Here is a 20,978-nt window from a genome sequence, read left to right as displayed (position 1 = left end):
GTGCTTAGCTGTCCACTGTCACTGTCTCCTTTCTTGTACTTGAGGTTAGTACCTGTGACTGCCCCGTAACACATGGACACGCCAGCTCTGTGTTCCCGCCTGTGCTGTTGACAGTTGTGGCTTCCCAAGCTCTGTAACTGCCACCGGACCCCCGACAGCCTTTCAGCTCTCTGGGTGTCTCGCCTGCCCCGTGTGCAGCCTTTAAAAATAAAAACACCCTCCTAACAGACGGTTCAGGTTTTAAATCTAAGCGATCTAACCAGCTGACTCACAGCGCAAAACCAAGAGCCCGTCTGCGGCGGGGAAACGGGAGGCGTCCCGCAATCCGGGGTTCCCTATTTCTGTTGGGAGCAAGTCTCAGTCCTAACAACTTATTGTGATAATCAGCTGCTAACATGCCTAGGCTGTTCGTTTCAATGATAGGGGTCCCTGGTTTGGTACGCTTCAGAATACCTTAACTTGCAATAACAGAAGGAACTCAATAGAGAGCAGACAGTGTGTGCCGAGTTCAAATCCCGGTTCTTTGAGTCAGCGACATTTAGCTGTAGCGTGTGAGAAAACATTTGTCTGTGGCTGTGTGCTTGGTCGGGAGGGGTTTGCAAAGCCGTCTGCCGTGCACCGTAAGTGTTGTTGGGAAGGGCTCCGATGGCGATGGACGGACCGACCTGTGCCAAGTTCCCAGGGGGGGCGCGCAGGTGGCGGCTGCCCGCAGCACGGCACACATGGGACTGTCGGCGCCTTGTCCCTCAAAGGCTTTATCTTGCAACTCTTTCCCTTAAAATCTTCTTTTCCTTCAGGCAGACAATTTCCCCCAAAGTTCACTGCCTATTTACAAAGAAGTGTCGACTCTGAGTCGATGCTGATAATGAGACTTCTTAAATAGGGCTGGGAGGTGCCGAACACCCTCCCTTCTCCTCATTTAAAATGAAAGAGCACTTTTCTGAGATACTTGTCTCCAGCGTATTTTTGGATCCTACTTTCAGGATCCACCCTTGGCTTGAACTTTTAGGGTGGGTAACAGCTGAGGACTAAGGACCCACTGAGCTCCCAAATCACTGCCTGATGGCCACAGGCAGGTCTTACCTGTTCATGAAGACTCAGCATCTCTTTTCCTAATTTTGAGGCGCCATTTAACCTGTGTGGGGTCCAGGAATTACTAGACCTTTGCTAACCTGAAGGCCCAGCAGGACGGCAGCAGCAGGTGGTTGTCACAGAAGCCACAGCAAGAAGGAGCCCTCGGCCGTCGAGACAGGTGGCCGTCTCACTCCCAGAGCCGGCTTTCGAGAGCAGCTCCTCCTACCGAGCTCCCCAAATGCCACGTCGCCCCTGTGGCGGGGGCTCAGAGTCCCGGGAGAGCCTCTGGTGGCCATTGCACTTGGTGTGCCTGTGCTCTGGTGGGTGACAGCCTGGTTTCTCCGCCTCCGGCCTGGCGCTCAGGGGCTTCCTGGCTCCCCGAAGCCGTTTCTCAGAGCAGCTTGGTTCCCTGTCCACCAATCCGAGAGTCTCCCACGTACCTGTAAGAAAGCCAATGTTTGTATTTATTAGAGTTCCTTGACATGAAAATATAACCTGCGTGTGGTGGAAGCAATTGGTTTTCAGACCCTCTTAGTCTGTAGCAAGTTTGGTGAACAAAAGACCAGATAATTATTTTTGTCTTTTCTAATCATTGCATGTCCCTGACAACACACTTACTTCGGTTTCTGTGCGGGCTGGTGGGGACCACGCGGAACTGTACGCCGAAACCCCCTTCCCCACCTGTTCTTTGCTCTGGCGACGCGGCAGCGAGGGAAGGTGTGGGCGGGGTCGGCCCCTCGTGTGAACTTCGCACAGATCCGCTCCGAGTCCTTTTCATGAAGCAACAGATGCATTTGTGTGAAGTGCAGTGGAGCCGACCGAGTTCCTCTTCTGATACGTTGTTTCTCTCTCTCTCTCCCCGCCCCCGTTCTCCCCTTCCATTTTCACGTGAAGCTTTCTCTCAAGCTGGTAAGCACAGCCCCCCTGCATGTCCCGGGTCCGGGCGGGCCTCCCGCTGCGCATTCGGAGGGTGCTCTGCCCCGTGCAGTCCATCCGCAGAGTCCGCTGTTGGCTCGCGTGTCTCTCGTGTGTGCTTGTGTCTCTCTCCTCATCACACCTTTGGGACACCGAGCTCGAGAGTCTAATAGATCTTAATCTTGTCCAGTTGCTAAGAAAATTAATGCTTAACTCATGATTTGGGTGTTGGGGTTGGTCTTTCTCCTTTTTTTTTTTTTTTGCTATTGGGGCCTTAAGAGGCTGACACACGCTGATGAGCTTTATTTAAACACAAACGTAACTATTAAGGAATGGGAGTTTATTTATTGGGTCATTTAGAATAAAAGTCACTTTAATCATGGTAAGATGCTCCTCCCCACGAGCCACGGAGCTGAGGACATCGGCTGGGAGCCCGGGGGACACAGCGGGGTGACACCGGTCTCAAACACGGGTCCAGGGCTGCCCTGACAGTGGAAACTGTGACATCTTTCGGGTGCTACTTAAATGCGATGGCACCTTGTGCGTAGCTGATTCAAGAAGTCACAGGGGGTTTCTCGGGCAGTGGGAGGAGCGCCCTGGGCCTCTCCCTACTGTTTGACTCCGCACTCCGGGCTCCTGCCACTTTATCGTGTAGACGCAGTAAATGAGCTAATCATTACGTGTCTTACAAGAAAACCTTAACCAACACAACCCTAACTATGCTTCAGATATGCGCAAGCTACTGGGTGTTTTCCAGCCTCACAGCGGAGACTGTCCCGAAATCACAAGCAGTGGTACACAGTGACAATTCAGCCAGGAACAAGATTGTGCCCCACCATTGACAACTCAGGGTGCTGTTCACGGTTATTCTCACGAACACACGGGCACATCACTGTGTACATACCCACGTATGTACAGATTTTCTGCAGTCCTTGATTTGACAGAGAACCATCTTGAGATGAGTCCTTGACTGGGGACAAGAAGGAGAAATCTAGATGCCTAAATTCCGGTATGAATCTGGGAAGAGCTGGACCAATTGACTAGGAATCTCTCAGACGCCAGGGGTTCCTTCTTGCCCTTTATGTGTTCTTTTGCTGGGATGTTACCAGCAACAGATAATAATATTGGGCAGTCTTTCTGAGTGGAGATATAAATCATTTGACCAACCTGGTACTGAATTGTGGCTTTGTACCATGACTCCGCAGCTGATGAAGAAGGGAAGTGTCACACAAACCTGGCTTAGGTGCAAAACCAGTGAATCTCAAAAACCAGTTTGTTCTTATCCTCTGGGGCGAGGGTTCCTGGGGACCAGCGTTTGATTCCAGATGCCATAAAACAGCCATATAAAATACACGCCTGCATGTGGCCCCTCCTCCCAAGGCCAGTGCCCCCTCCTTCCCTGTACCCCGAGGTGCTCCAGGCGTTTCAGGATGTCTGTTCTGACTCAAAGCTATACATACAAATTCTTTCTTGGCCAGGTGAATCCTAGGTCAGAGCATTGTTTAAAGGAATTCAGGCTTTCAAAAGCTCATTGGACCAAATGACCCCTTCAAGCATTTCCAGAAACCCTAAGTTTCTTTGGATCTAGCAGAAGCTGTTGACCTGAATCTCCACGGGCAACACGACATCTGTGGGAGGCACGCTTACTGCAATAGGCTTCTAAAGAACAACACAAACACGAAGGATCTGTGGGGAGGGACCTCGTTGGCCCATTAGACTGACTCCTGATCCCTTGCAAAGAATTCATTAATTTATTACTGAATTATTTGAGTTCTGTAAGTAACCAGGCCTGCACTGTCGCTGTCTGGGGCATCTGTAAGTGAGTCACAAGTGCAGTGTGTTTTACTCACACAATTCAGTGCAGCTGTTTGTCCACCAACGCAAATCTCACACCTGTCCACCCAGGACAGTACAGGAGCCACTCACCACCGGTGGCCATTTCATCTTCAGCTGATTAACATTCAATAAAAATTTAAAATTCAGCCCTGGCTGGTGTAGCTCAGTGGATTGAGCGTGGGCCTGCGAACCACACGATCGCGGTTCGATTCCCAGTCAGGGCACATGCCTGGGTTGCAAGCCAGTTCCCGGCCCCTGGCAGGGGACACATAAGAGGCAACCATACATTGATATTTCTCTCTCTCTCTCTCTCCTTCCCTTCCACTCTAAGATAAATAAATAAAATCTTTAAAAAAATTTAAAATTCAGTTCCACAGTTGTCCTAGCCACTTTCCAAGTGCTCAGCAGCCAGGGGCGGCCACTGGAGGGGACAGGGCAGACACAGGGCATTTCTGTCACTATAGAAAGAGCTCTTTTGGGCTCAGCATGTGGTGAGGCTCAGGGAAGCACAGTGACCTGACACGGAGCACCTGATGTGGCCCCTGGCTTCTGCACCGGTGTGCCTCCCACCGGGGTTCATTGTGTTCCAGCGCCAATGAACAGAACAGAGCAGAGCCACCTCAGCTCTGGGAAGCGTGCTGCCCTAAGTCCACGCGAGAAGGAGTGCTGAGCGTTCAGGCTCAGCAGTCGAATCGAGCAAACTGAAAAGCTTGTAATCCAGGTTCCAAGTATCATAACATAACAGTATATAGGAAAGATTTGTTTTTATACTGAAGATTAGTTTGCTCCATTTTCATTTTAGAGGTGAATTGGATTTCCTTGGTTTGGCATTAGGGAGCAGTCATTTCCTTTCTGGTTCTATTCCCACCTTATTTCTTCTCTGTCACTCTCTCTCTCTCTCTGTCTCTCACACACACACACACACACACACAGACTCACACTTGCACACTGTGAGAGCATTAGCTGAAAGGTCTTTGTGCAGTCCCGGCACTAAACTATTTGCTGAATCACACACTGCCAGCACAGCCGCCTGGCATTTTGTCATACGCAGCCCAGGAACTGGAGTCACAAGCCCCCGGGGAAGCTACTTGGCAGCCTCAGCCTGATTGGGGAATGACATCCTGTAGGCCCCTTCCCTCTCACCCCCTCCCCATGCCAGCCTTGCCTGCCTTGAATTGGTTCCCAAGTAAAATCTCTTGTCTAAAGAAAGGCCCTGGCTGATCTGTGGTTGTCAGATAAGTTCTTCTTTCTTTATGAAAACTGCCTCATTCAAGTAAAAGCACTTGACCAACACTTAGCTTCGCACCAGAGCACACACGTAAGTCTAGAAGCTCACTGTTGGTATGTTCTGTGCAAATCGCACGTGCAGAGGAAAGATGGGAGTTGTTTTTGAAGGGGGACCACGGTATCAAAACACACTTCTGATGGGCTGGGAGCAGCCGAGCCCGATCACATGCCCCTCGGGAGGGCATCCTCTGCGCGTTTCCAAGATCGCCCTAAAACTGCCAGGAAGAAGCGGCCAGACTTGCAGTGACAGAGGCCGGAGAAGAGTGTGGGGGGTGGGGGGGTCTGGTTTTTAAACGTCCTTTTCCCCCACATCCTCTGAGGAACTACATGTCCCATCGGTTAGTTCACGGGGATGGAAACTTTTGGCCTCAGCCTGTGCAAAGAGACGGAAGGAATACTCAGACCAGGGAGCGGGTGGCGGCGGGGTGGCAGGGCAGAACCTGCCACGTAGGACAGTTGACGGGGGCACTCGCCCCTGTTTCGTAGGAAGAAAACCCAAACTCAAGGGTTCCTCGAAACTGCAGTGTTGCCACCAACACTGGAGGTGACGTGGAGAATCCATCTCAGAATTGAGGTGTTTGGACCCCGCCCCCCCATGAGGTCAGGAGTATTTCTTCCTCTCTCCTCCCTAGAGCGTCGCTCCTGCCTTTTGGGAGATGCCCTCGGGCAGCCTCGGTGGAACCTGAGTGGCCTCGGGACTGGTTTGCATGCACTGATTCCGCCTGCCTCTGGGCTGGTGTCGTGGGAAAGGGCCTGCAGCCGTGTGCACCCGCTGGGACCTGGGCCCTCCTCCCTGCAGGCCTGCAGGCCTGCCTCCCGGTCTTCCTGCAAGGCTCGTTCTGGCTCATTTCTGTTTGCATCTGCAGGGCTCGACGCCAGAGGACTTCAGCAACCTCCCACCTGAGCAGAGAAGGAAAAAGCTCCAACAGAAAGTGGATGAAATAAACAGAGACATTCAGAAGGAGGTGGATCAAAGGTAGAGTGGGCCATTAAGAAATTCAAGTTCGGCCCTGGCCGGTGTGGGTCCCTTGGTTGGGCGACATCCCGCAAACCGAAGGGTCGTGGGTTTGATTCCCTGTCAGGGCCCATGCCTGGGTTGGGGGTTTGGTCCCCCGTCAGGGCACATGCAGGAGACAGCCGATCGATAAAAGAAAAAAATTAAAATAAATTTAAAAAAACGAAGAAATTCAAGTTCAGTTTGGAAAGACGGGAAGTCCTAAACTAGATTTCGATAGAAGTGCTGCTCTCAGCCGTGTGTCGTATCAGAGGTGGTCTGCGCGATCGCTGTGTTCGGCCGGGGAGAGGGTTTCATCGGTAGGCTTTATTCTGAATTTGGGGGACAGAATACATGGGATAATCTCTTATCAGGGGTGTGAAGGTTAGGTTTCTTGTGCAGACAAGGAAGAGAAAAGAGGCTCCCACCCTCGCCCTTGCCCCCACGTCCCAGCTCTGGGTCCATAGCGAACCTGTCTCTCTAGTCCAGGGTAACAGTGAGCCTCCCCGCAGGCTCTCACGCCGCCTTGTCCTTCAGTAAACAGGACTCTAGAGGACAAGTCACAGTACCTACGTCTCACACACGCCCCAGCCCACGGGGGTGTCGGGGGTCCTGCCTGCTCCCGGCTCCCACTGGAGGGCGCCCCGTTTTCGGAGCTGCTGTGTGAGTTTGCGCCTAGGGTTGGGGGATTGGTGCCCAAAGACGGAAAGGGTGCGGAAAGGTTTGCTCTCTCTTCATTGGCGCGTCCCTCCCTGCGTTTATAACCTGTACCTCTTTCACGTCACTCGCGGGGTGTTCACTAGTGACTGCATTGGAAACCGCTTTCCTAGTTGTCTCTGACCGCTTGTTATACGCTCTCGCTGAGTGAGTCAGGGGAATCACTCCGCTCTCGGAGACTTGAACTTGAGACCTTGGCCCCACACACAGGCCACATGCTGGCCCTGCGTGAACTGAGTTACATGGAATCTGGGTTAAAACTTGGTGATGCCAAAAGCAAACAGAAGGGAAGGTGTTGCCGTTTCAGTGCAAAGCAGCTTTGTGTTCTTTTCCTCTGTTAGAGCAGCGCCCGAAAAATGGCAAAAACGGGTCGTTTTGTGATTTTACAGACACTGGTACAATGTATAAGAAATGGAACACGTAGAATTAACTTGTTCTCGCTTTGTATTAGAATATACTTCAGGAAATGAACATTTTCTCTTCGTACTTCTTATTATATGTAGAACTAAATACCAAAGTGCTTATAAATATATAAACCAATTAAACCCTCTTGCTGTTTACTAAGGGACCAGCTGTCGTTTGCACAGGAGCGAGAAGTTAGGACTCTGGGGCCTACGATGACCCTTTATGGGTGTTGATGGACTCACTGTCCAACACCGTGGAGAGAAATCTCCCTGCCACTTGGGTCCCGGCCATGGGACCCGGTTAACCTGTAACCCCACATCGGTCCGTGCTGGCAAGGAGGCGGGCCGTATTCCGCCACTCGCTGACTGACGACCATGGGCCTTCGTTGCGCGCGAGGACGTAGTCCAGGCGCCGAGGGCGAAGCGACGGACAGCGCAGACGCAGACCTCTGTCCTCAGGCAGCTTCCGTCTGGTACAGGATAAAAGATTTTGAGCAGAGAGGGCATCGTTTGGAAAGCTTTTTTTAAAAATAGCCAATCCAAAAAAGGCAAGGAAGGAGAGAGAAAATGCACATCCCAGGCAGGACAGACTGAAAGGGCACGTTTGGTGGTATGCAGACAATACTGAGCACTCAGGCGCCCTGGCCTCGGACCTGCCTCCCTGGCTCTGCCTCTCGGCATGCAGTTTTCTCGTCTTTAACGGGAGTTAGCGTGCCTGTCGTGAGGAAGAGACACGTCAGTGTGGGTGAAGTGCGGAGGCCATGCCTGGCACATGAGTGTCGGTCAAATAAAACAGATCAGTACGTTAAATGGAAAGCGACCTTGAGGCTCCAGTGTAAAGAGAGTCTCAGACTGGACAAAGACCCAGTGTCCCGCTGTGTGCCGTCTGCAGAAGACACATCTAACTCGTAACACATAAAAAGGGGGCAAGTGAGAGGATGGAAAGTATACACTGTGCAGACGCCACCCAGAGGAAGCTGGTGTGGCAAGACTCACCTCCAGGCCCCCCAAACTGTTCCACACAAGAGGATCAACTTCATAATAATAAATGATTCAAGGAACAAATAGTTCAGTTCACCAAGAAGATACAAAGTTTTAAATCTGTAGGACCACGATTGCATAACCTCAAAACACAAAAAAAGTTATGCTGTTAACCCTTCAACATTAAGTTCAAGAACTAGAACAGTATCGTTAGAGTGGGAAATTTCTGATGCACTTCCCTCTGTAATGGACAGAACAGATTACCGGCACCAAGATGGACATCTGAGCAACGTGATTCATAAAATCAAGCTAATGCACACGTACCTGATCACTGCGTGATGCACAGTGTTTTCAGGCACTACAGGGAACACTTCCAAAAGTTGAGCATACTCTGATTTTATAATACAAATCTCAACCAGCATCCAAGGAGAGGTACCTGCCGCTCAAGTTATGTTCTCTGAAGCCTGCAGTGACACAGGAGCCCAGTCGTGAAAATTCAGACATTAAGGAGGGTGGCTCTGAACGCAGAGTAAAGCGCCACTCCTACCACATACTGGGAAGCACGTGCGTCAGCGCTGAACCTTCGCACACGCATACCCCATCTCAGTTTCTGGGGTGTCACTAAAGCTTGACGATGGAGGGATGCTCGGGGCTTTCAATACAAAGAGCACAAAAAATCGGCGAGCACTCTTCTGAGAAGTTTTGGGTGAGAAAGTAGGGCTGTGGCTAGAGGTAGAAGCCAGGAAGTGGAGAGAGGAAGTCTGTAAAAAATGGATGGTGTTACAGCTGTGAGGACACTTGTGCAGCTGACACATGTTTATTGAGCAGCTACTGTGTGCCAGGAGGGCCCCTCCCCCAGGACTCCATCACATTAACAAGGAGCCTGGTGTCCACCCTGCTTCCTCAAAGGGCTTCCATTCTAGTCAGAAGAGGCCGGCAATAAGCAGTGAGCTCGGTAATAAATGATATGATGTTGAACACAATACGTGCTGTTTGAGAAAGGAGAAGGAGCCAAGTGAGGGAGCTGGGATGCAGGTGGGCCGAGGGCTCTCGTGGGAAGGTGGCCGCAGGAGGCGGCCGGCGGTTCTTCAAAGCCCCCAGGGGCTGGCAGGGTGTCTGGGCTGACATCCGAGGAAGTGGGTAGAGAGGTGTTGAGGACCCATGTAAATCCTCTTCCTGTCAGTTTTTTATTTTAAGTTAAACCATTTCCCATGACTCAAAATATGAGTTGGTGTGTGGTCTCGCACTGGACCATTGGCTTGGGTTTTCTTTTGCCCAAGCTCGTTAAAATTGGCAGAATTGTTTGCTCTGAACTTTAACAAATCACGCTCTACTGAAAGCCCCTTGCAGGCAGAGTTCTTTGGCGATGGCAAGAACCCGAGCAAGCCCGCCCTGCCTCCCTAGGGCTCCCTCACTCAGGCTGAGAGGCCGTGGTGGCCAGGTGAGGAAGGGGCGTGGGGTCTTGCATGTGTGGCTGTGAAGCTCTGTTGCGCACCCGTCACGGACACCAACTGTGGGGCCCATTTCTCAACAGCTGACACAGTGTGCCCTGTTGTAAAATGATCAACGTGAAGCAATTAGCCACACTTCTTCGAGAAGTAAACAGGTTGCAGCCCCCGAGACCCACGAGGCCAGCTGTAGTTTTGGTTTGTGGGAAGAATGAACACGTGGAAAATACTTGCATTCTGTTTGTTTTTATTGCTGGGGGCGAAGGGAGGGGCAGGATTAATTGGTGTTTCCTCCTCGCCAGAGACAATGGGGAGACCCCGTCCCGAAAGGGCGATCGAAGCTTCCGTAGCAGGTCTCCGGGTTACACGGGACTTGAGGGCAGAGTTCCTAAAGAGAAGCTCTGGAAGGGGCGCCGACCCCGACGTTCCCTTCTGGTCCACACTCAGACACGGCCCTCCCACCCACACACTTCCCAAGGCCACCAGCGAGGCTAAGTGGCTGGTGACAGCGACCTTCCCACACCTGGCTCACTCTTTCTTCTTCTTTTTTTTTTTTCCAGAGATGCTATAACGAAAATGAAAGACGTTTACCTAAAGAACCCTCAGATGGGAGACCCGGCCAGTCTGGACCACAAATTAACAGAAGTCAGCCAAAATATTGAAAAGCTGCGACTAGAGGCCCAGAAATTTGAGGTATGGCAGAGCTGTCGCCGGGGCAGAGGGAAGCGGGCTCGCCTGTCCCTGGGATGGAGGCCCCTGGGAACAGCAGGGTGTCACAAGTTGTAAGGAAAAAGGTGCTGTCACCTCTGAATGTCTGCCTCCGGGCACGTCCTGTGTTAACGGTGTCCCTTCAGACGGGCGCTGTTGCCAGTGGCCTTTATGTGGCTCCAGCGTTGTTTCGTAATGTGAGCATTTGACTTAAGCTTGTCCTACGAGGTCTCGTGTGGCCAGAGTGTGACTGGGATGGTCAGGGACTGGAAGGGCAGTTACATTGGGACACGCTGTGTTCTCTCAGCGGACCTGTTAGAGGCTCCAGGCGCGGGAGCCAGTGGGGTCCCTACTCCCTAAAATGAGCGGGGATCCCTGCCAACAGTGCCTAACACGTGAGTCCAAGGGAGGGGCCCTGGGAGGCTGGGGGCCAAAGGCTTCTCCCCCCACCGCCAGCCCAAATTAAAAGATTACAGAGCATGGAAAAATAAATTAGAAATGATCATTCCAATCAGCATAGGTTATTTCTATTAATGAGGGTCAAATGGGGCTTTTTTATTATGTCTGGAATCTGTCAATAAGTAAGAAATGTTTGAGTTTTTAGAGCCTAGAAATGTCCTTTTCTGATCGTTGGCAATCTTTTGCCTCTTGAACAGTGTAACTATTCAAGCTGAATAGTGTAGCTAGTTCAAATGTTACTGAGGGTAATTTTATCTACTTTGATTTCCTATGTACAAGTTTCTTCACTATTAAAAAAAAAGCTACAGTCCTTAAAGGAATAGAAAAGGGAAGTGTGGCTTTCACACTGAGTCACCACTCAAGGGTGGCAGTGCCCCCATGTTTCCCGGGGTGACCTCATGGTCACAAAACTGAGGGAACCCCAGAAGGAACTGAAAGTGATTTATCCCAGGTCACCCGGCCGTTTAATGCCCGAGAGGTCAACGCGCCCTGTGTCTCGCCTGCCCCCTGTGGGCAGGGGCCTCAATACATCCGCTTCCACTTCTCCGGCTCAGGAGGGAATGGAAGCAGCTGGTCGCCTTGGAGTCCATTTGTAAAACGCAAAACACCAGGGACGCAAAACACCCCCTTCTGGTCCTTCTGTGTCAGATTCCATGATCAAGAGCAGCCCCGACTGGGGGCTCCAGACTCCAGGGTGCCCCCCCCCCCCCGCGCAATCCCCGACCCCCCCGAGCTCAGCCCCGGGTCTCTTGGGGCCTCTGTTTCCAGGCCTGGCTGGCAGAGGTGGAAGGCAGGCTCCCGGCCCGCGGCGAGCAGGCCCGCAGGCAGAGCGGACTGTATGACGCCCAGAGCACCCCGCCGGTCAACAACTGCGCGCAGGCCCGGGAGAGGTACAGTATGGGCGCAGCCCTGCTCTCTGGCCAGCGGGCGGCGCTGCTTTTGCTTCTGGGTCCTGGGGTCTGGAAACAAGCGTGAGCCACGTGTGTCGGGCACCCACGTGTCTGTGACGGCGGACCCGGGATCCCCCCACCGGGCGGTGTCTCACGCCACGCGGGAGACAAGGGGATGGGAGCCGTCATGGTTCCGAGCACGGGTCAGTTGCTATAGTTGCTGCGGGTTTGCTTTCTTGAGCAGCCCGGATGGCAGTTACACGGAGGAGCAGAGTCAGGAGAGCGCGGTGAAGGTGCCGGCCATGGACTTCGACGACGAGTTCGACGACGAGGAGCCCCTGCCGGCCATCGGGACCTGCAGAGCCCTCTACACGTTCGACGGTAATGCCCCGCGGCCCCGTCGCGCCGCTCACGGCCCGTCCCGGCCACCTGCGCTTACTGTGACCGGACTGTCTTAGCAAACCTTCCAGATCTTTCTCTTGTGTCCCTTGTTCTGCCGATAGTATTTATTGTTATTATTATGTTGATGGCTGTATATTTTGCCCTTTGCCATATAATTGAACAGCTTTCAATGAGCTCAGTCGCAGCAGGGAGCAACGATTGTTTCGTGCGTGCATTCTGTATCTGCAAAACGGTCCTGAGAAGACTCCAAGGGGCGGGATGCAGGCAGTGCGCGGGAGGCAGTGTCCCTCTCGGACAAACAAGGCAGGCCTGCGTCTAGGACAGGCATCTGCGGTGCGGAGGGGTCATGCGGGACGGAGGGGGGCGCGCCCTCCGTAAGGAGTTTCCAGAACTGGGCGCTGCAGCAGGTGGGGCATGGGCGTGGCCAGACTCGGGGCTGGGCGGAGCTCCGCCGTCCCTGGAGGTGGCAGCCGAATAGGAGACTAGGCAGTGCCCCTGGGGGGCGGGTAAGAGACTCACTGGAATTTATTCGGCGTTCAGGGAGGAGCTTATGGAAAGTCTCTGAGCAAGGTGTTGATCCGGTCAGAGCTGCACCTTGGGACGTGTATGGTCCTGTGAGCAGGAGCAGTGAGAAAGCAGGCGTGGTGGTTAGAGGGATGAGCCAGGGCCCCGTGAGCGCTGCGAGCGGGGTGCCTATGAGCGCAGGTGCCGGGAACGAAGGGGTCGGAGTTCAGATACGCTGGGGAAGCCCCAGGGGAAGGGAATTTTCACGGTGACAACACAAGGAAGAGAGGGGCCAGGTTAAATGTTCCCGATTTTAGGTCATGTGCCCCCCACCCCTGACCCCCTTCCCTCCTCCGTATCCCCATCAACAGAACCCCAAACAAGTCGCCTCTCAGAATACTGTTGGACAGTGGTGGCTCGTGCTGTGAATTTACCTTAGCAAATGGCCTTGGGGGCCTCGAGTGAGGGGTGGACACGGACATGCTGCCACTAACACCCAGCGCAGACTCCCGGCTGACTGGAAGGGGGAGCGGAGAGGGCAGGAAGTCAAGACAGTGCGCCCTGGGACAGGGGAGGTGTCCCCCGAGATCAGAGGGGAGGAGGAGGCCCCGGGAAGAGGGAACAGCCAGGAGCCCAGGCCCACCCTTGTCGTGTTTCTGGTGTGAGGGCAACATGAAGGTGGAGGTGTGCTCGGGCGGGAGAAGGGGGGCCTGAGCTGCAGACAAGAGCCAGGACAGGGAGAGTGCAGGGGGCAGGTGCGATTGAAGCGGAGGGAGCACTTTCACCCCAATGGAGAGGCGGGGGGAGGACCAGAGGCGTCCCCCAAGAAAAACACCAGCCGTCCAGGGTGGTAGATGCAGGGGCCAGAAGTGGTCACCCTGTGTGGCGGGGCCGGCGGGTCAGTGCACCTGAGAACCCACCTCCCCTGGGGTCACTGCACCCGGTCGTCACGAAGCTCTGTGTGCCCAACGGCCCGGACGTGCCCGGAAACCTGACCCGTTCTGATGTTGCCGTTTCAGGCCAGAATGAAGGGACCATCTCCGTGGTGGAAGGAGAAACACTGTACGTCATCGAGGAAGACAAAGGGGACGGCTGGACCCGCATCCGGAGGAGCGAAGATGAAGAGGGCTATGTCCCCACTTCATACGTCGAAGTCTATTTGGACAAAAATGCCAAAGGTGCTAAGACTTATATTTAATACAACTTAAAAAAAAACTTTAAAAAACCATTGGAGTTGTTTCTCCCCACAGCTGTGACGGGTGCGGGCCGTGCTCCGAGAGACTGGAGAGGGGGCGCACCGGCGGCCGCTCTCCCAGTGCGGAGGCAGGGGTCTCCCGCCCCACGCCCTGGTCTGGTTTTGACTATGACTAAGTTTTCGCTTGCTGGTGAAATTTTATGTGGAAAGCTGCCAACTGCCAATTTACAACTGTGTCGTTTGAAACCTGATACACGTCTCTCCTCTGGCAGCGCCAGTAGGTAACAACAGAGTGGCCTTCTAGTGTCTGCTCTGTTTCCGACTTTCAGAGCCCACACACATCCCCTGGGGTGTGGAAGACCCCCTGTGTCTGCCACCCATCCAACGGCCTTAGGGGGTTCCATCCTGTAACTGAGTCCGTAGTCAGCTGAATTTTACGGCCGTGCGCTGTGGAGGAAGCCCTAAATAAAAGGTCCCTTTTCTCAAGACAAGAAGCGAGTAAGATTCTTTTATTGGTACCAAGCATGTATATTCCTGCCTACCCCGGGTCAAGGTCATTGTTAGAGCCTGTTGACCCTGTCATACCTACTTGATCCCAAACCACCAGTTGAAATCTGGGGGAGTGTGGTCGGTCACCCACTTGGTTTTCGCACAGGACTGGCGGTCTCCCTGCCGACAGCTGACAGAGTTGACCCGGTGTGCGGGTGCCGTGGAGGCAGACTTCTGCGGGAACGGCCCACTTGGCTCCGTCCTAGAGGCTCCGTCCTAGAGGCTCCGTCCTAGAGGAGGTTTTGTGGCGAGTGGAGCTGTGTTCCGCTGAGCCTTCCCACGGAGCTGCGAGGGCAGTGAGCAGTGCCTGCGTCCCCACAGCCCCTGACCCCAGCATGTCCCTTTGCGATGGGATTTTAAAAAATCATTGCATCTTTAAGCCTCAAAGTGTGAATTGACTGCAATTCTAAATCTTAGCTGGTTTCCCAGGATCACGGTAGCCAGAATAAAACACAATGTTTCACCATCTTTAAAGGAAACTGGGTCACATGGGGATTTGCATTTGGGAGTTGACGGGACAGGGAGTGAAACTGCCGAGTGCTCAGACTGGTACCAAGCCCAGCAGCGTCCGTGCCTGTCTTGAGAACTCACCCTGAGATCGTGCCGAACAGCTATAAATGGGTCAGGATGAAGGTGTTGGGCTGAGGTTCTCTTTCTTTGGCTTTGAAAGTTACTGGCACCCTTCCTCCTCCATAATGGGACCCCAGCCCCTGGCCTCCACACTGCGGGCTCCTTTCACAAGCTCAAGTCGATACGGAGCTGATGTAGCCGGGGACTAGGGTCTTGGGCGGCGGGGGGTTGGGCACTGGTCAGTGATTCCAGCAGCAAGTTTGCTGCCATTTCTCACAGGGGCCACCCAGGTGGAACTTAGTGACCTTGAGTGAAAGACGGCCTGATGTTAAATAATTACGGAGTCTCAGCAACTTGCAGAGCTAGAGTGGAGAGACAGGGGTCCCCCCCCCCAGCTTTTCCCCAGCACATCTGACAGACGGGAGGCAGCAGATCAAGCAAGACACTGATCGGTCAGCCCGGTTTTTCAAAATTTGCAACTCAGAGTTCTTCGGGGTTATTACACTTTTGCTGACAAAATATCAATTAGGCCACGCAGCCTGTGCCAGACCTCTCCTTTGTAAGTATGGGGGCCGGAAAACCGGCTGACCCTGCACCCACGGGGGCTGACTCAGTGAGCGGCAGGAGTCACGGCCTTGGGCCCGTCACCCACGGCACAAATGAGGATCTAACCTTTCTAGCCCCCCCGGCGGTGAGCTCATTTCCAGAGCAGGAGCTCCTGGAGGGAGCAGACTACGCACCGATGACGTCTCCCACCGGGGCAGGGCCACGTTAGCCTTTTAAAGGCACGCCTTGAAAAGCACGGCATTCCATGACGTTTTTCCTTTGTTTCTTTTTTATTTTATTTTATTTTTATTTTGGGGTTGTTTTATTTTTTTTTCTGGTGCTGTGCAAAATTGGTTCAGAAAAGTAGCTCCGTTGGCTTCCTGGCCGGTGTGGGTGCATAAATTCTGATTATTCAGTTGTTCCCCAGAACCTAGAGCCCATGAATCAGTGTGAGATTGACGGAATGGTGCTATTTTATGGTTTCAACTGAAACCAATTCCAAAGAATCGGGAACCTCCCTTGCCGCTAAAGCATACAGTGTTTATCTTCCCCAGTTATCTGCTCAGATAAAAGCCGAGAAGTCTCAGCTTGGTGCAGAAACTTTTCTCCTTTTGTTGAGAGACACATTTCTAGGTCACCTGTGCACGTACAGGCCTTTTCCCTCCCATGTTCTCGGGTCTGCTCAGCCTCCCCCTGCACCCCGCCCCCTGCACACACACACGGTGTCCACCTGCCCCGGTCGCCCCCGTCCACCAGCCAGGCGGCTCCTTCTCTTCTCAGTCGTGCCTGTGCCCTTGTACGTGTGTGGTGTCTACGATGTGACTTTAAAAACTGCCAAAAAGGTGGAGACTACAGCAACTCCCGGTCGGTCAGCTGGGTTGTGGCTGTCTTCTCTTCTGGTTTTGTGTTGTTTTTGAAATTGCTGTTAAACATGTCTGCAAGCCCTCCCCCAATGTATTTGTATATACTGCCCTTGAAAAACTGAAAGGATTACTTGAATTCGTTGTTTTAACGTTTTGCTCTTTTATCTGTTTGTTTTATTGGTGACTCTGCCGCCTAATGACCCTTTAGTCTGTGTAACCGCTGGGGAAGCCGGAAGGACTGTTTCTCGGGTCCCTAGGGCCCTGCCGGCTGCTCCACACTTGAGTTTATTATAGACACTTGGGTTCTGAGTAAGTTTTGTTTGAATACGGCCCACATGATTGTTTCTCTCTCTCCTTCCCTTAAAAGAAAAGATTCTGTCTGGCACCTTTTAGTTGTACCCTCGTACCCGCCTCTCTAATAAACGTTCTCTTTGTTTCTCACTGTTGTGAAGTGATTTTTCACCTTCCTGAGAAAATGACTCTGTGTTACAAATATGTAACTCCTTTGCCTTCAGTATTGGGGAATTTTCTAGCCAAATGCTCTTTAAAAACCCTGCCCTTTCCCTCCTGACCTGCCGACACCTTCTGCTTCTACGCTGTGTGCACCCGAGGGCTTCAGGAGTCTGTCTGTGTGGTTTCTCTCCCCCGCACTCCCCCCAAGATGAAGAACTTTCACGGTTTATAGCAAGTAAACAATGGGCGACAAACCTTCCTCTTCGCCGAAGGCAGTGCACTTGACCGCTAAAGAACCCACCGCCTGAGCAAGAGCTGGCCGTCCTGCTTCTTGCTTCCTTCTGGGAAGCTGGTCGGTCACCTTTCTGTCTCTCAGACCTGGACTTAGAAACATGAGCGGGGGTGGGGGCACGCGTCTCCTGGGTGGGCTTCTCTGAAGGAAGGGCCGGAGATGAAACCGTGAAAGTTCCTTATCTGTGGTATCTTGTGGTAACCAGCTGGGCTCAAGTTGCCCCCTCCCCACCCCCTGCCCCCAGGCAGGGCAGTCTGCCACAGAGCAGCAGAAACTGCCCGCCCCCGACTTGGGGCCTGCCTCTAACTGGGTTTTCTCTCTTTTCGTGCTGTAGATTCCTAGAGGCGGCGAGAGCTGGAGCCCCGGAGCCCTCTTCCCCGGAGAGACCCTTCAGTCTGCTGGTCTCCACAGGCCTAGTGTGGACAACTGCTCTCAGGCTGGGCTGGAGCATGCCCTGGTCATCTCGGTCTGAAGTGACATCCCCACACCACGTGGCTACTTGCCTTTCCTTTTCTTTCCTTTCCTTTCCTTTTCTTTCCTTTCCTTTTCTTTTCTTTTCATAGCATGCTCCTCCGTGTGGCCCAGCTCCTCCCTCTGGGGCTGCAGTCTGGCCACCTCCCCAGAGGGGCAGGTCTGTGCCCTTCCTGGTCCTCACCCCGTGCAGGACCATGGAAGGTGGGTAGACATGGGGTCCCCCAGCTCCTGCCGTGGCCCTCAGTCCTCCTGGCCTGGCCTGGCCCGCCCACGGTTCACACTGTGCCTTTTGTGAAAACTCTGCCACTGGCGGTGCCCTTGACTCCCAGCCTCCTGGGGAGACTGGCAGAATCTGGGGTGGGGAGCGCCCCAGGTAGACTGAGCACCTGAGTGTCACTGATGTGGTCCCGTGTCATTTACTCTAGAAAAAACTCACCTGTTCCCCAGTCCATCAAGCAAGCATTCACTGGGCCTTTTCTGGTGGGAGGTCCTCACCTCATACTAGACATTAGCCCTCAAGACATTGGCCTGTGAATGTCAGCAGTGGACAGGGGAGCACACCCACACACATGTATGCACATGCTTTCGTTGGGGGCCCTGCCTGCTGTCTCATCTGCGCCCACCCCTTGGGGGGCTGAGGACCGAGTCCCCAGGAGCCGTAGTGCCTGGGGAGCAAACGTCTCCCCTGTGCGTTTAGCTTCTTGCAAAGTGAAAATTCCCCTCTTTGACAAATTCCCCTCTTTCACAAATTCCCCTCTTTCACAAATTCTTAGGATTTTAGCGCTTCCATCACCAAAGACCCTGTGCTTCTTGCGGTCCTTCTAGTGACCCTGTGGCTCCCGCCAGTGCACTTGTGTGCTCGCCTCGTGGGGTTGGCTGAGCTTGCTGTCTGAGCTGGTTTCCTTCCTCTCGCGGAGCCTGAGGGAAGGATCCCGAGGAACATGGCAGTGGTGTAGCCTGTCTCCACTCACGCCTCAGCGGTGCCGCTCCTCCTGTCTGGTGGGTGCAGAGACCGTCTGGAGAGGTCGTTGCCCGAGGATAAAATCGGGCCTCTTCCTACTTTTGTTTGGCTTTTGGCAGTGAGGTGGCCCCCTCGGGCATCCTCAGTTCTCCTTGACTTTGATGAATCTAAGACAAGGAAGTCCTCAGGGAGCCCAAGGGGCAGGAAGATGGCTACTCTCAGCACACCGGGGCTGACCGCACACCACCCAGCAGCTCAGTCCCCCCTCAGTGACCAAAACCAGGAGCAAGTGGATGCCTGGGGTATGCAGGCAAAGAGGAAGTGACTTCAGGTTTAGGGCAAGCGAGGGACCTGCCTGGGCCCTTTCTCGCTCCCACTTGCCTGGATGTGGGGCCAGGTCCCGGGGTGCAGATCGCCGCCCAGAGCCTTGCAGCTGGGGGTCTCAGGGTTGCTGTCCTTGAAGCCGCTTCCATTTCCCACAGCGGGCCGCCCTTTGTAGCAGGAATCAGTCTCAGGAGGGGACAGGTTTGGCAGGTGACACTGAATCCAGGATGCCAAAGGTGAGAAGAGCCAGGGCCTCACCTGCGTCCCTGCAAGCCAACAGGTGCATGGTTAATTCAGGCAGGCAATCTCAGCAGCCCCATGGGGGGCTCCTCCATTGGCGGGGGGACGAGGTCTCCCCGGGACCCACTGCATTTCCCCAGGCCCAGCCAGCCAGTCTCCATACCACAAGGATGTGAATGGCTATTAGAATCTGACCTTGGAGCTCAGCAACGCGTGTGCATTGCGTCTCACAGTGGGTCAGGATACACGAATTCCTTGCCACATAAGGGAGAAGGTGCAAGCTGTGGTGATCTATTCTTCCAACGTCTGTGGAACCCAGTGTCCGCTTATGTTCTCTCGTGTCCCCGCGCCCTGTTTTTCCTTCTCTACCACCTGCATCCAAAAAAGAATGGACAATGAGTGCTTTTCAACCTTCACCTTGGAGTTTGCTCCTCTGCGGATCTGGGCAACTGCGTGGACAGGCGGTGCTGTGCCAGCCGAGCTCATTAAAGGAAACGATTATTCCATGACCTTGAGATCCTGTATATCCTTTGCTCTGGGCCCCCGGTGACATTGTCTGCTGTCCATTCCCCACGTGCCTCTCAGTCACCCCGGAGCCCACTGCCTGTCATTTCTCTGCCAGTGCTAGAATATCGTCGTGTTGTAAGAAAGATGAATTGGTCAGGAACCTGCGCCCAAAAGGACTTCAGACGGAAGAGAGGGACTAGTCTTCGCCCCATGTCTCCTTGGCTGGGCGGGACGACACGAAAAGGCGGGGGGCTGCTGGAGGGGGCGTTCCTTCGTGGGGTTCCTTTTTGCAGCTTCCAGGCTCTGACCCTTCGGCAACATAAGCCCGTAGCTTGTCCCATCAGTGAGAGCACAAAGGCCTCTGGGTAACACCCGCGGCTGCAGAAGGACGTTTACCGGACAAGAAAAGAGTATGTGGAGCCAAGCGTTTCTCCAGAAATTTTAGTTTCGGACTTCCAATTGCTCTGCCTCCAGCGCTCCTCCGTCAACAATCCTCTTTAAAAAGCGATCCGAGATTCCATCTTCACCTGCTTGTGGTTTACCTGTGTGTGCTGCACTAATTCTAAACTGTGGAGGCCCTTCGCTGTGGTCACGTCACGGCCACTGTCCCGGTTCTGGAGTCACCCGTTTGTCTCTGGAGGTAGAATTAAACCAAATACCGTGTTCCGTCGGAAGGCTTCTGTTGACCTTGTAACTACATGTTAATCCTCTAAATGTTAAATAAAAGCCTGACTCGTGGCTCGGTGTCACGGCAGTGTCATGTTGCGCGTCGCGTCACAGAAGCAGGCAGAGAGCCTGCGGCTGGGGCCGGGCTCCTGTCCGCACCTGAGTCACCGGGGAAACCCAGCACAAGTCACGTCCTCCCGTCTTCCCTCCCTGGTCTTCGTGGAGGGGGTGCTTGGGGCCCTGCCAGCTCTCCTGCCCCCACCCACTGGGGAAGAAGGGCTGTCTGACACCTGGGTGAGGCGAGGATGCCTCGGGTGGAGTCCAGGGAACTGGGGAGGCTTCTGAGGGCCAGGAAGGTCTCCTCGGCATGCACATTCAACGGGCAGCTGTTCGCGGTTTTCGGGGGCCCTGTTGGTGTGTGTGGGGGGGGCATGACATTGGCACCTGGGCCATAGGGCCCAAGTGAAGCCTCAGGCAGTGTGCGGCTGAAGCGTGGGGCCTCGTGGCAGCCCTGCGTGCGAGCACCAGGAGGCCCTCCAGCCTGGGAAGTCTCAGCTGGGCCTTCAGGGGTGGGGGGAGCGTGACTGGTTTGTGTCCGCACCCCTTTGTTTCCTCCGGGTCTTTGCAGCGCCCGTGCCCCGTGTGCGGCACTGCCACAGGGCTCTTGCTAACACCAGTGTGGCCTCACCGCCTGAGGGCAGAGGTGAGACCAGCCCTCC

At 53.9% G+C, this 20,978-nt stretch overlaps 1 protein-coding gene and 1 long non-coding RNA gene across 14 annotated transcripts in view; one reads left to right on the top strand and one right to left on the bottom strand.

The window, feature by feature from the left end:
- Positions 1 to 20,331, top strand: part of FNBP1 (formin binding protein 1) — a 115,770-nt gene extending 95,439 nt beyond the window's left edge. For 3 of the 13 annotated variants that reach the window (XM_037036993.1, XM_037036990.1, XM_037036985.1), the window contains 8 exons: positions 1,969 to 1,983; positions 5,979 to 6,088; positions 10,217 to 10,349; positions 11,592 to 11,713; positions 11,955 to 12,094; positions 13,639 to 13,797; positions 16,551 to 16,651; positions 17,422 to 20,331. In XM_037036993.1, the coding sequence (XP_036892888.1) occupies positions 1,969 to 1,983; positions 5,979 to 6,088; positions 10,217 to 10,349; positions 11,592 to 11,713; positions 11,955 to 12,094; positions 13,639 to 13,797; positions 16,551 to 16,636 (765 nt within the window). In that variant the 3' untranslated portion in view covers positions 16,637 to 16,651; positions 17,422 to 20,331. Of the gene's footprint in view, positions 1 to 1,968; positions 1,984 to 5,978; positions 6,089 to 10,216; positions 10,350 to 11,591; positions 11,714 to 11,954; positions 12,095 to 13,638; positions 13,835 to 16,550; positions 16,652 to 17,421 lie in introns of those variants that run through there. The other 10 variants (XM_037036988.1, XM_037036995.1, XM_037036987.1 and 7 more) reach the window with 6 other exon arrangements.
- LOC118980376 (uncharacterized) lies at positions 7,645 to 8,908 on the bottom strand. Its single transcript, XR_005065088.1, has 3 exons — positions 8,756 to 8,908; positions 8,224 to 8,328; positions 7,645 to 8,113 (listed from the first exon to the last, which is right to left on the bottom strand). It is a non-coding gene; the product is annotated as an uncharacterized LOC118980376 (long non-coding RNA).
- Positions 20,332 to 20,978: the final 647 nt, after the last annotated feature.

Source organism: Sturnira hondurensis, unplaced genomic scaffold (genome assembly GCF_014824575.4).
Source record: "Sturnira hondurensis isolate 20B ecotype Veracruz unplaced genomic scaffold, ASM1482457v3 Scaffold0022908, whole genome shotgun sequence".
Classification (NCBI taxonomy): Eukaryota; Metazoa; Chordata; class Mammalia; order Chiroptera; family Phyllostomidae; genus Sturnira; species Sturnira hondurensis.
Note: the sequence above shows the minus strand (reverse complement) of the source record. Positions and strands in the feature narration are given on the sequence as shown.